This window comes from Azolla caroliniana, unplaced genomic scaffold (genome assembly GCF_043228905.1).
Source record: "Azolla caroliniana isolate FFs.n. ecotype wild unplaced genomic scaffold, voAzoCaro1.0.p SCAF_406, whole genome shotgun sequence".
Taxonomy (NCBI): Eukaryota; Viridiplantae; Streptophyta; class Polypodiopsida; order Salviniales; family Salviniaceae; genus Azolla; species Azolla caroliniana.
In genome coordinates, this window is record NW_028230841.1 from 16387 (window position 1) to 27863 (window position 11477).

Genomic DNA, 11477 nt, shown 5'->3' on the forward strand with positions numbered 1-11477 from the left:
CTCATGTTCCAAGTACAGATAATAAGAATCCACCCATATTTGTAATCAGAATTTGACTCAAACTGTCTCCTCCCCTCTGGCTCCCTCTACAATAAATTCCACCTTCACATTGTTAAATTCCAAAAGCACAAACTATAGAACCTTTAAAAAGCTCCCAAAAAAATTTTGAAGAGTTATGGAGCAAATTATTAGTTCCATAACTCTGAAATATCACAGAATATTGTTTCCAATATATACTACATTCATCCAGAATACAGGTTTTTAAGTTCATTATCTCATCAATTAGATCATGAGCATATAGAGTGCTTTAAATCAAAAGGTCAAGAGTTGAATTTAAACAAGACTGTTAGTTAGAGGATGTACCAAAATATCCCATTATGAATTAGCGTCAATCAATCACATGGGCATCAAGAGGCCCATTATAGAAGTAAAGCCCATTTCATTTATGGCTAAACCCAATAAGAGATGATAAACTAAGAGCCACTTTATATCCGTGGAAGAAAGGTCCGGATATGGTGAACTACATAGGGGGGATGTAGACAGACAGTACCACTATCTTCTGATTCTGTAAGCAAAAAACTCGAAAAGAAATTTAGAAAGTCCAGCCCACCAAAAGAACGAAACACACCCGAGTACAGAACCTTATATATATTGAGGCAGAACCAATCATCATTTTATTACTATATTCAGCGTCTTGCATCTTTATCAAATCCGAGCGATTCAATTCCTCTGACAACTGAATCATATTGCTTTGTGTTCATCGAATTTCTAGCCGATGAAGATGATCTTTTGGGGTCAGATGAGCTCATCGCACCCCTTTGCGCAGATGGTGTTCTTAGACTGGCTGGTATAAGCCTGGTTACAGAAGCCCGGGATGGCTCTATCATCTCTGTTGGTACCCGAGGTTGACTACTGGAAACAACAGCTTTTCGTGAAGTACTGCCTGATCGAGAAAAATTTAATATACGCCCTCTTGGAGCCGTCTCCACCTGAGAGAAAGAAATAATAAATGATGTATTAACATCACTAAACAATCATTAATGGTTTACATAAGGTAACAATCACAACTGCTTTCATTACATGCCAATTTGAGTAACAATAGCAAAATGTGGATTGACATCTAAGAAGAGAAACAAAGACCTACATTTTTACAGTATATAAAGTGTCTCTTTATAAATGAAAATAGAGAATATGGCCTCCTCAAACCAAAAAATGACAAATCATTGCCTCTATAACAGGCCTTGACACTGTCTCAAATTAGAAACTATTTATTAAAAGATATAAAACAGCAAGAAAATGGATATATTATTGACAAGTTCATGTCTTTATTCAAACAATGCGTATGGCACTTTCATGGCAAAAAACAATCAACCGTGCCTAGATAATTAATGACTTTTCAAATAGTTGATAATAGACGGCCTCCTCCAACCTAGCACAAATCACTGTCTCAACAACAAACCCTTAAAAGGATCTCAAATTAGAAAATAATTAATTAGCGATGTAAAATGACAAGAAAAGGGAGATATTATAGAAAAGTTCATGTCTTTTTTCGTACAATGAATGTGATACTTTCAACGCAAAAAATAATCAACCATTCACTTCAAGTCACCAGACTACATCAAGATAATTGTAGCAGCAATCATTCTAGACAAAGTGATTTCCTTTTCCAAAAGTTAAACAAGCAAAAAAACCAACCGTTTTTAAAACCAATGTGCACAAGATACCAGGCATATATCTAGTTCTTTTCTATGATGAGTATCTTGCTCTCTATATGATTCATAGGGGAGTCATGCAACCTATATACTAATAATAATGCAGGTAAATTACTTGAAGAAAAAATTTAACATCGCATTCAATCATGCCGAACACATCACAAAAAGGCCACCCACATTCAAACAGCAAATGAGGTATTCACATTGTGAGATAGTCACCAATTCTCAAACCCACTATCATAAGAAACTTGGTCTCCCAACACTGATAGCACTTGGATGTTTTTGTAGACACTTGGTGCATATCATGCACAACCAGTGGCTGCTCCAAGGACGGAGTATAGACCTGCTTACGATTATGCCCAGAACTAGGTTGTATCAACATCTCTAAAAGACTCCAATTGTCATATGAGGCCAAAAAGATAATGATTGTCCTATAAGACCTAACAGACCTAAAATCTACAATGCCCTATGAGATTTGACCAACTATGACGGCAATGACCAGAAACCACCCTAGGGATGTTATGTGTGGCACACCAGAGATAGCAACAAAGAAAAGAAAGATAAGTTAACTTGACTTGGAACATATAGTCCAAGTTCCATACTGGAATATTAACCCCAATATAAAATAGAGAAAGACCATGACTTTTATCCTTTACAGATGAAAACAAACACCTCTTTCGAGGCTCTTGCCTCATCTACGTCTGACATCTTTTGCTTCTGTGCCTCACTAGGCCCAGCTCCAGAAGACCTTCTGGTCGAATTCCAGATTGCATCTCTTGATTCCCTTGCTTCTGAAAATACTCAAAAAATGGAGACAATAAGCATATGAACTAATGTAAAACCTTCTCAATTACATTAAGAGTAAAAAGGAAACCTGGTGGATTCTCAGCAACATTAGTAGTGCCAACGCCAGTAGTCACCGCTGCTGTGGTGGTCCCGCCCTGCACATCGTGGAGGCTAAATAAATGAGATATGCCATGAGAACTAGCTATGACATGCAATTCAGTTACTTACACTTGCAGCACCAGCAGTCATCTGTGTCTGCTGATATTTCAAAATTGTCCAATCAAACACATAGTCAAATTGGAAACCTGCATAAAGGTGGATGTGGTTACTTTACATTCTCAAATAAACTATAATGTCACTTTACATTCTCAATAAGATTCATAATATGATAATCATACCAAATATAAAGACAAACTTTACCCTCTCTGATGAAAAGGTCACGGAAAATTCGTTTCAAATATGCATAATCCGGTTTATCATCGAAACGCAGGGACCGGCAATAGTGAAAGTATGAAGCAAATTCTGAGGGATATGACTTGCACAAAGCCTAAACATAAACCCTCAGCAATTAAATAAAAAGGTTAAAAAGCTGATAATAATATTTTTTTATGTGTAGAACAATATACACATTACCTCTATGGATGTTGACATCTTTCTTTCACTTATTCTTTCATACTTCTGTCTCTTTGTACCTGCTTTCAAACCTTGCCAAGGCAAACTAGAAAACATGAAGAAAGTCAATTCATGACAAGATAAAATACACAAAATTTCAAAATCCAAATAGATATTGAAACTTGAGAGATACCTTCCCCTTAGGAAGTACATGAGAACATAACCAAGAGACTCAAGGTCATCTCTACGACTTTGCTCTGCAGAAAATAAGATATTCCATTTAATAAAATTTATAACTCATGGCTGAGTTTGGAATGCCAAGAATTGATTTATAAGCCACTCACCAATTCCAAGGTGTGTGTTAATACTTGCATATCGAGCAGTACCAGTAAGATTCTTATTCTCCCTGGATAGAATATAAAATTAATCAATGCATTTAGAATCATCAGAATAGAGGCTGGTATATTAGATAATCTTCCAGGTTTAGACAGTAACCATAATCCTACAAGATTTAATGGTCTGGAACATAAATATCAATGAGCACAACTCACTTCTAGCTATTGAGATCCTACAAGCAACATATCATGATCTCTAGATCCTACCTTGATAAATTTGGGTCAGCAGAGAAAAACTTTTGTGAAACCCTAAACCATCAGTCAATAGACATATAGCTATAGACAAAGCCTTCTACACAGGGATTTTAATACAAGCAACATCATTGTGAACACACGATGTTTTTGTGGTTCCACTCTATTCATTCACAGCAAGTTGATGAATATGATTACAGTTTCAATATCCCACAACAGCATGACTAACAATACTGGTTTTCTAAAACATGCAAAAATTCTCTCATACAAACTTCGCCATCACAATGTATATGTACAGAGTCCATAAAGCATACATTATTTGAAGAATAAAAGAATGTCACAAAGTTTGCAGATTTTGCCAATCAAACAATGCAAGTGGGAACTACCACAGCTACTAGAAACCTTCTAACACATACAGTGCTAGTACAATGTATCGTTTAATAGAACATCAAATTAAACCTTTATGCACAACCATACGTTTCGAAGAAACTAAAAGCAGACCTATATGGAATATGCTGGTGAGTGGATGCATCCCGGTATTTTTTGGCAAGTCCAAAATCAATAACGTACACCTTCAAGCAGAAAAAATAAGATAAATAAATAAATGAGCAAAACGAAATTATAATATGATAACCACCCCAAAAATGAATTAGAGAATTACATACCAGATTGGCTCGTCTTCCAAGGCCCATAAGAAAATTATCAGGCTTTATGTCTCTATGCAAAAAATTCTTTGAATGTACATACTCTACCCTATTAATCTGCACATCCATTATTACACCTTCAGGAATTGTATTATATACTGTATCATGCAAATGCATTAAATCAAAATTGAAGTACAAGGCCCTCCTTTGCAAATGTAGTCTCTATTTTACCTTGATTTTGATCCTTCAAGGAAAGTCTCAAACAGAGGTATAATCGCTTCAATAAATTCTTATGTCATCATCAAATCTTACTTCAACAGGTATTGCGGCATGTCATGGAGAAAGTTAGTGAAGAGGAGAAACTTCAACACTATCTAGTGTCTAGATTACAACGCCAACATAGACGCATTGCACATTTAAATAATCATTAATCCATAGAGTTTCATTGATGCGATCAATGGGTGCCTTACATCTAATTGTTCTGTTCTCATGCTCATCAGATATTCAGAGGATGACGCATTCTTCATAATGATGGATAATGGAGTACACATTGCAGTGCCTTATGTCTAAGCCTATGAGATATCATGGGTATGTCAGAAGAAATATAACATTTTGTCTTGTCTCTGTTGTCTTGTCTCTCGTATCTAAATACCGTTTTACTGCTCATCATGCAAACCAACCTCATAGATTCAACACTCAGGATAGCATCATTAGAAGAGGCTCCTGAAATATATGCACAAAAAGAGCCAATGAATTGCTAAGGTGTTCACAATGCATTTTTGAGTCTGGCCTTTGTGCTTCATGTGATTACCACCCTCAACCACAATCTTTCCATTAAATATACTACTCTTGATTTACTTCTTAGTTTGTTCGCCAAAAAGAACCTCGAAGAGTTCCTTGGAATATACCTTTTACTGCTCATCACGCAAACCGACCTCATGGATCCAATGCAAAATCTCAGGATAGAAGCATTCAAAGAGTCTCTTGGAATATATACACATCCCCTTGACTTTCAAAGATATAAAAGAATCTTCCTAATCCCCATCCCCCTTGATCTACAATCATATCCTAATGTCCTTTTCACTGCTCATCATGCAAGCCAACCTCATCGATTCACTACAAAATCTCAGGATAGCATACTCTACCCATTGATGTGTATATAAGGAAGAATAGGAAAAAAATAATATATAAACATGGCTATATGCACACTAGTATTTACTAAGTTTCAATGATATAATCCAGTATACCATCTGATCTGCAAGCATCAGAACAGTTTTGAGTGAAAATTTGCGACTGCAAAAGCAGAATAAGTCTTCAAGGCTTGGGCCCAGCAAATCCAGCACAAGTACATTGTAATCTCCTTCAACACCACACCATCTAATGCTTGGGACCCCGGCTGTTGAAAGATAAAAGGAAAAAGGAGAAACAAATTTATATCGATCGTGGCATAGATATCAGTAAACAAAATCATAATTTTCAAATTGCGAAATATTAAATTAGCATTTTTTACAGCAGAAATTTCAACACGGTGACACTCAAGCAGACATATCAAAAAATAGGAAAACTCAGTATTTATAAGAGAATCATAAATTAGATAACAATAACCATTAAAACTTCTGATATTCTTTAATATTTGAGATGCAACACAAAGATAAAAGGCGCATAGGCATACTTCCCCCTTGAAGGATTCGGTAAATTTTTGACTCATACAGCAGTTGTGGATGCTTGGCCTTAACACTTTCCTGAAGATAAAATAAGACCCATCAAACTAGACCATTTCACTAATACTTAACTACACAAGCTTCGATTACATACATTGCAACTTTCCATATGATATCCAAGAGTAGAACTATTAATAATGGCAACTGTGATCACCTTTTTGTAGACCACACACACCCCTACCTTCACTAGTGAAATCTCCAAAGGAATCTAATAAAACTCAGCAAGACCATCGAAGCTAGAACCTCAATGTACCATCCCATAAAATGAATTAGTCCTGTCACTTCATCAAAGAGAATACCCTCCCAAAATAACTACCTTGCAACCAAGTTGAAAATAATCCAACACTTGCTTTTTCATTATCATTTGTAATCCATGTTAATTTATACACAATACCACAATATGGATTTGATAATCTGTCTATATCACTTTCTCCAGTTCTAGGTCATTGCCACTCGGCCTATTTCATCGTCTTCACAAACATGTGCATTCCATCAATATGGCAGTTACCAATGGGTTTACGGTTCCCTACATGGCTTGAGCACATCTGCAAATTTAACAATTCTGCAAAGAAGTTCCAGTTCTCAATCATCCCACTCAGCCTATATCATCATCTTCGCAAATATGTGCCTTCCATGATTTTGGTGGTTACACATAGGTTTAGGGTTCCCTACATGCTTTGCGCACATCCATGTAAAATTTCATCTAAACAATTCTAAGAAAGGATTCCCTTACCAAAAATTCTGCAAAGGGGTTCCAGTAAACGGCCATTGGCACTCAGCCTATTTAGTCATCTTCACAAACGTGTGGGTTTATAAATTTGGTAGCTTTACATGGGTGTACATTGCCCTGCATGGTTTGAGGGAGTCAATGTGAAATCTCATCCAAACAATTATATGAAAGCATCCCCTTAGAAACAATTCTACGATGGGGTTCCTCTACCATCAATCCTACAAAGCAATCAATCCCCTTACCAACAAGCATACAAATGATTATTCCCTTACCAACAAGTCCACAGAGTAGACGCCCTTATAATTCAATCATTTCTACAAAGTATGTAACAATACATGGATTTAGGGTTTCTCAAATGCTTTTTCTCTTTGAATGTACATATAGATTTATCTACACAACCAATAATGTGAGATCTTACCAGTTTGATTCCAACCTCCTCATTTGATTGTACATTTGTACCTGAAATCCCAACAAAAGGAAACACAATATCCGTGTAAAACATTGTGTTCCCTACATAAAAATCATTATCTACATACGTAAATATAATAAATTCGTACCAATATAAATCTCCCCAAATGAACCACTGCCAATTTTGCGCCCAAGTCGATACTTATTTGCAACACGTGGTTCCATGATTTGACTCAAAATTGAGAAATATTACCACAAACAGTATTGTTCCCTGAACTGAGATACAAAAATTCAACTTTTTGCAATGATTATCTGATAAGAAGAGCTCGATGAAAATGTTGCCTCCTTGGAAGATAAAGATGTCAAGATGTTGATGGTTAAGGTTATGTTTATAACTAGGGTTATATTGGTAACACAGGTTCCAGGATTATGATGCCAGACAATTTATTGAGATAATTAGGGTTCCCGAAGTTACTGCATCACTGTGTTCAAACAGAACCCTTACACGCTTTCTAGAGATCTTCACACCGACTGAGGTAAAATAAAATACCTACTCTCAACGTAAATAAGAATCCGCCAGAAAACCATGCTAATACTAAGCCTAATATTACAAACACTAGTTTCTGCACAAAAATTGTAATGATGGTTTAGAACGGCTAATCTTCGTTCAAAAACAAACGGTGCCTCCACGAAACACTAGTATCTGCACAAGAGGTGGCTCCACAGAACACTAATTTAAAACCCCTAATTTCTGCACAGAAAATAGTAGCAAGAAACCCTAATTTAGAAAAGCCTGATCAGTGCCCAAAAAATGACTGGATGAAGCCCTAACTTTAACAGACCCTGATCTCTGCGCAGAAAGAAGGGCGAGAAAAAGACACTCTCCGCTGCGCATAAACAAATAAAGGGCGGCGTGAATAAAAGGCCCTAATTTTCACATACCCTGATATCTGCGCAGATACGATGGGTCAGAGGGGAAAGAAAGCCCCGCCTATCTCTGCTGCGCCATAGCGACGGGAAGGAAGATCGGTGGAGAAATGGATCGATCGAAGAAACGGAAGATGGAGGGAGGGAAGGGGGGGGGGGGGGGGGAAGGGAGGGTGAGAGAGGAAGGGAGCAAGCAAGAAAAGAAGAAACCCTAAAAAGAAAAACAGAAGGAGGGTCACACTGACAATCACAGATAGACCAGACACAGACAGACAGGAGACAGAGACAGAGGCAGAGACAGAGAGAAGGAGACGGAGGGGAAGGCTAAGATAGAATGCGAAGGGCGTGCCGCTTGACTTGACGGCACGCCGTTAACATCGCCGTCATCTTGCCGTCTCCTCCCCCCCCCCCCCCCACCCCCCCCCCCCCCCCCCCCCCCCCCCCCCCCCCCCCCCCCCCCCCCCCCCCCCCCTTCCTTAAACAGGGCCATCCCCAATCAATCAATCAATCAATCAATATGCTCTCTCTCTCTCTCTCTCTCTCTCTCTCTCTCTCTCTCTCTCTCTCATACATATATACAAGACATAACTATAAACACAAACTCTCTAGTTCTCTCTCTCTCTCTCTCTCTCTAGGTCATACTTCGACCTCCGAAGACGATAATAATAGACTCTATCTATCTATCTCTCATATACATACATACAAGAGATAACTGAACACAAACTCTCTCGTTCTTACACTCAGCTCGATTCATTCATTGTCTACACCCCCGTCGTTGCCGCCACTGCATCCTTCTTCATATCGGTGACAAGGCAAATGAATGACACTCGGGAGGGGGGTGGAGGGGCCTCGATGAGCTACTGAGCATCTTCCATAGCTTAGCAAGAGATTGCGTGTATGTATAACTCATTAAACATTGGCCCATTGTAATAATGGTGTGTTATCTGTTGCATATTCTGATGATCTTATAAGTCTAGTGTTTTGAGATCTATCTTCTTGTTTGTTGCGGAGAGACAGAGAGATAGAGAAAATAGATGTTTTATCATCCATAAGGAGGCCAAATTTGACCTATGGGACCAAATCAACATTATCATCTTGTATGTGGCTCCTTCCTAAAAGTAGGGGGGTTCCTGATTTGCAACAAATACTCTATGTAAAACTAATGCATGCACATACATGCTCGCCATTCTATGTGGACACTTGAGTATGACACTTACAAGAGAGAGAGAAAGAGAGAGAGAGAGAGAGAGAGAGAGAGAGAGAGAGAGAGAGAGAGAGAGACATTCCTTTTAGATGCTCACCATTTGTGTCAATAACGTGTCTATTGGGGGCATCACTTTATGCAATTGTATTCCAAAATGGAAGAGAGGGAAGAAAGAGGATGATAAATGGTTTTGTTAACTGTTGGGCACGGAACATTTGGAATCTATAGTCATTTAAAACAAAAATAAACAATGGAGAAGAAACTATATCATAATTGGAAAGTGTCAATGTGCCATAAAAACAAAGGGAATGATTCAACATGCACTCTAATTTATGTACTCCTAATCGAGCACGTACAAGTGTTATGTAGCGAAAATATATGACAAATAAACAAATGCTTTATAAGAAGACCCTGAAGAATTGAGTTGTAATAAAGTGCATTATTCAAAATGCTTTAGAGTACGCGATCACAACATAGGTTTGTTACCTTGAGATTTATGTGACATGTGCTCCAAAGTATGCGAGTATAGATATAACTCAAACTATGTACTACATAGTTGATGGCTCACCTTAGAATATGTTCTTAAGGTTCTTTTGTGACCTTTTAATGGTTACTCCACCTACCATAATGAATGTGTACATGTATTGTTCATACGTGTGGGTTTGTGGGCTCACACCCAATACTCCCCCTCAAGAACTTTATCCATACCAATTAGACCATCAAATCCAATTCAAAATACACTTCCTCTTTTATAAAATGAACTCCTCAATACATTCAACATTGTCGTCCTAAATGTGTCGCGCATGTGGTCATGCATCATATCCCTGTCTAAGAGTGGAACTCGATCAAGAAAGGAAAGTAAAAACAAAAAATTCATATGAAATACCCTAGAACATGAATTTTATAACATTAAAATCGAGATTTAAATTTGTTGGAATTTACACAATGATATGAGCTTAATGCTCTTATATACCTTAGGAAATGAAAACCCTCCTTTATGTTAGATGTGTGCCTTGGGCTTCTTTTGATGTTTGCGCTCTTTTTCTCTCTAGCATAGTAGCTTAAGCTTGCCTTTTTCTTTTTCTTTTCAGCATCCCATACTTTTATTAGCTTAAGTTATATGTATGTTTTGTTTTCCCTTATTTGAAGACTAAGATTAAGCACATTATTAGTAGGCATAATGTGTTACAACACATAAGTACAATGTTTGGACCTTGCACCATACATTCATATGTTTTGTTTTGCCCTAATACCAACCACATCACCTATAATGCCCACCAGGCCAACCCTTCCTAAGGGTGAGCAAGTTGGTCATGGACTTTGGTAACGACACAATCTACATGCACAAGGCTAACAAAACCTTTTGCATCCAAGCCTACACCCAAAAGATCCACGAACAAGAAGGTGCCCCTCTTATGGATTACTTGTCGGAGACCACAGAGTTTGAAACGAAACTTTTAACATGCCAATAAACTAAAACCCCAAAGATCTTAGCAAGATACCAACATCTACCCCAAGTTCATGACTATTGGGTCCCTAATGATCCTAAGTCTAGCTCCATCACCTCTACCTCTTCTGACGTGAATTGGGTGCATGCCCTTGCTACCATGGATGCCATGTATCCTTTAGGCACGAGATGTTGTGATGAGGATGATAAAACGATTGCATGTTTAACGTCACGCCATTCACACCTACCAAGGGTCCTTACCAAGTGTAGTCACCTCACCTAGCCCCAACGAAGAACACATCACGATGAAATAAAGCAAAGGTAGAATCTCCCTTGAAAGACAAGACAAGCACAACACCATCAACATCGCCAATGGAGGTTGATTTCCCCACTCACTTCAAACTCTACGAACAATGAAGCCGCATGGTCACTTGTCGACAACAACAATGTATGACGGCTTCAACGAGTGCAACATGCGACAGACTGGCGAAGGTCAATGAGATCAATCTAGGAGACACCACATACCCCAAGCAAGTCTTCATTGCCATTGATCTCCAACCAAAAGACGAAGCCACATTGGTATCTCTGCTCTTACAATTTAAGGATATGTTCACTTTGAGCTACACAGACATGCATGGTGTCCCAAAAGAAGTCATCTCCCACACCTTACCAATGCAGACTGATGCATGCCCCATATGT

General features: G+C 38.1%; 1 protein-coding gene across 1 annotated transcript; it reads right to left on the bottom strand.

Moving 5' to 3' along the window:
* Positions 1-306: 306 nt before the first annotated feature.
* Positions 307-8225, bottom strand: LOC147848309 (casein kinase 1-like protein 1). Its single transcript, XM_087338504.1, has 14 exons — positions 7350-8225; positions 7211-7251; positions 6014-6083; positions 5589-5737; positions 4363-4458; positions 4199-4269; positions 3455-3516; positions 3304-3367; positions 3132-3216; positions 2919-3045; positions 2716-2803; positions 2587-2669; positions 2385-2503; positions 307-989 (listed from the first exon to the last, which is right to left on the bottom strand). The coding sequence occupies exons 1-14, from the start codon at positions 7423-7425 to the stop codon at positions 687-689; spliced, it is 1434 nt and encodes a 477-aa protein (XP_087194630.1). The 5' UTR covers positions 7426-8225; the 3' UTR covers positions 307-686.
* Between the last annotated feature and the right edge of the window lie 3252 nt (positions 8226-11477).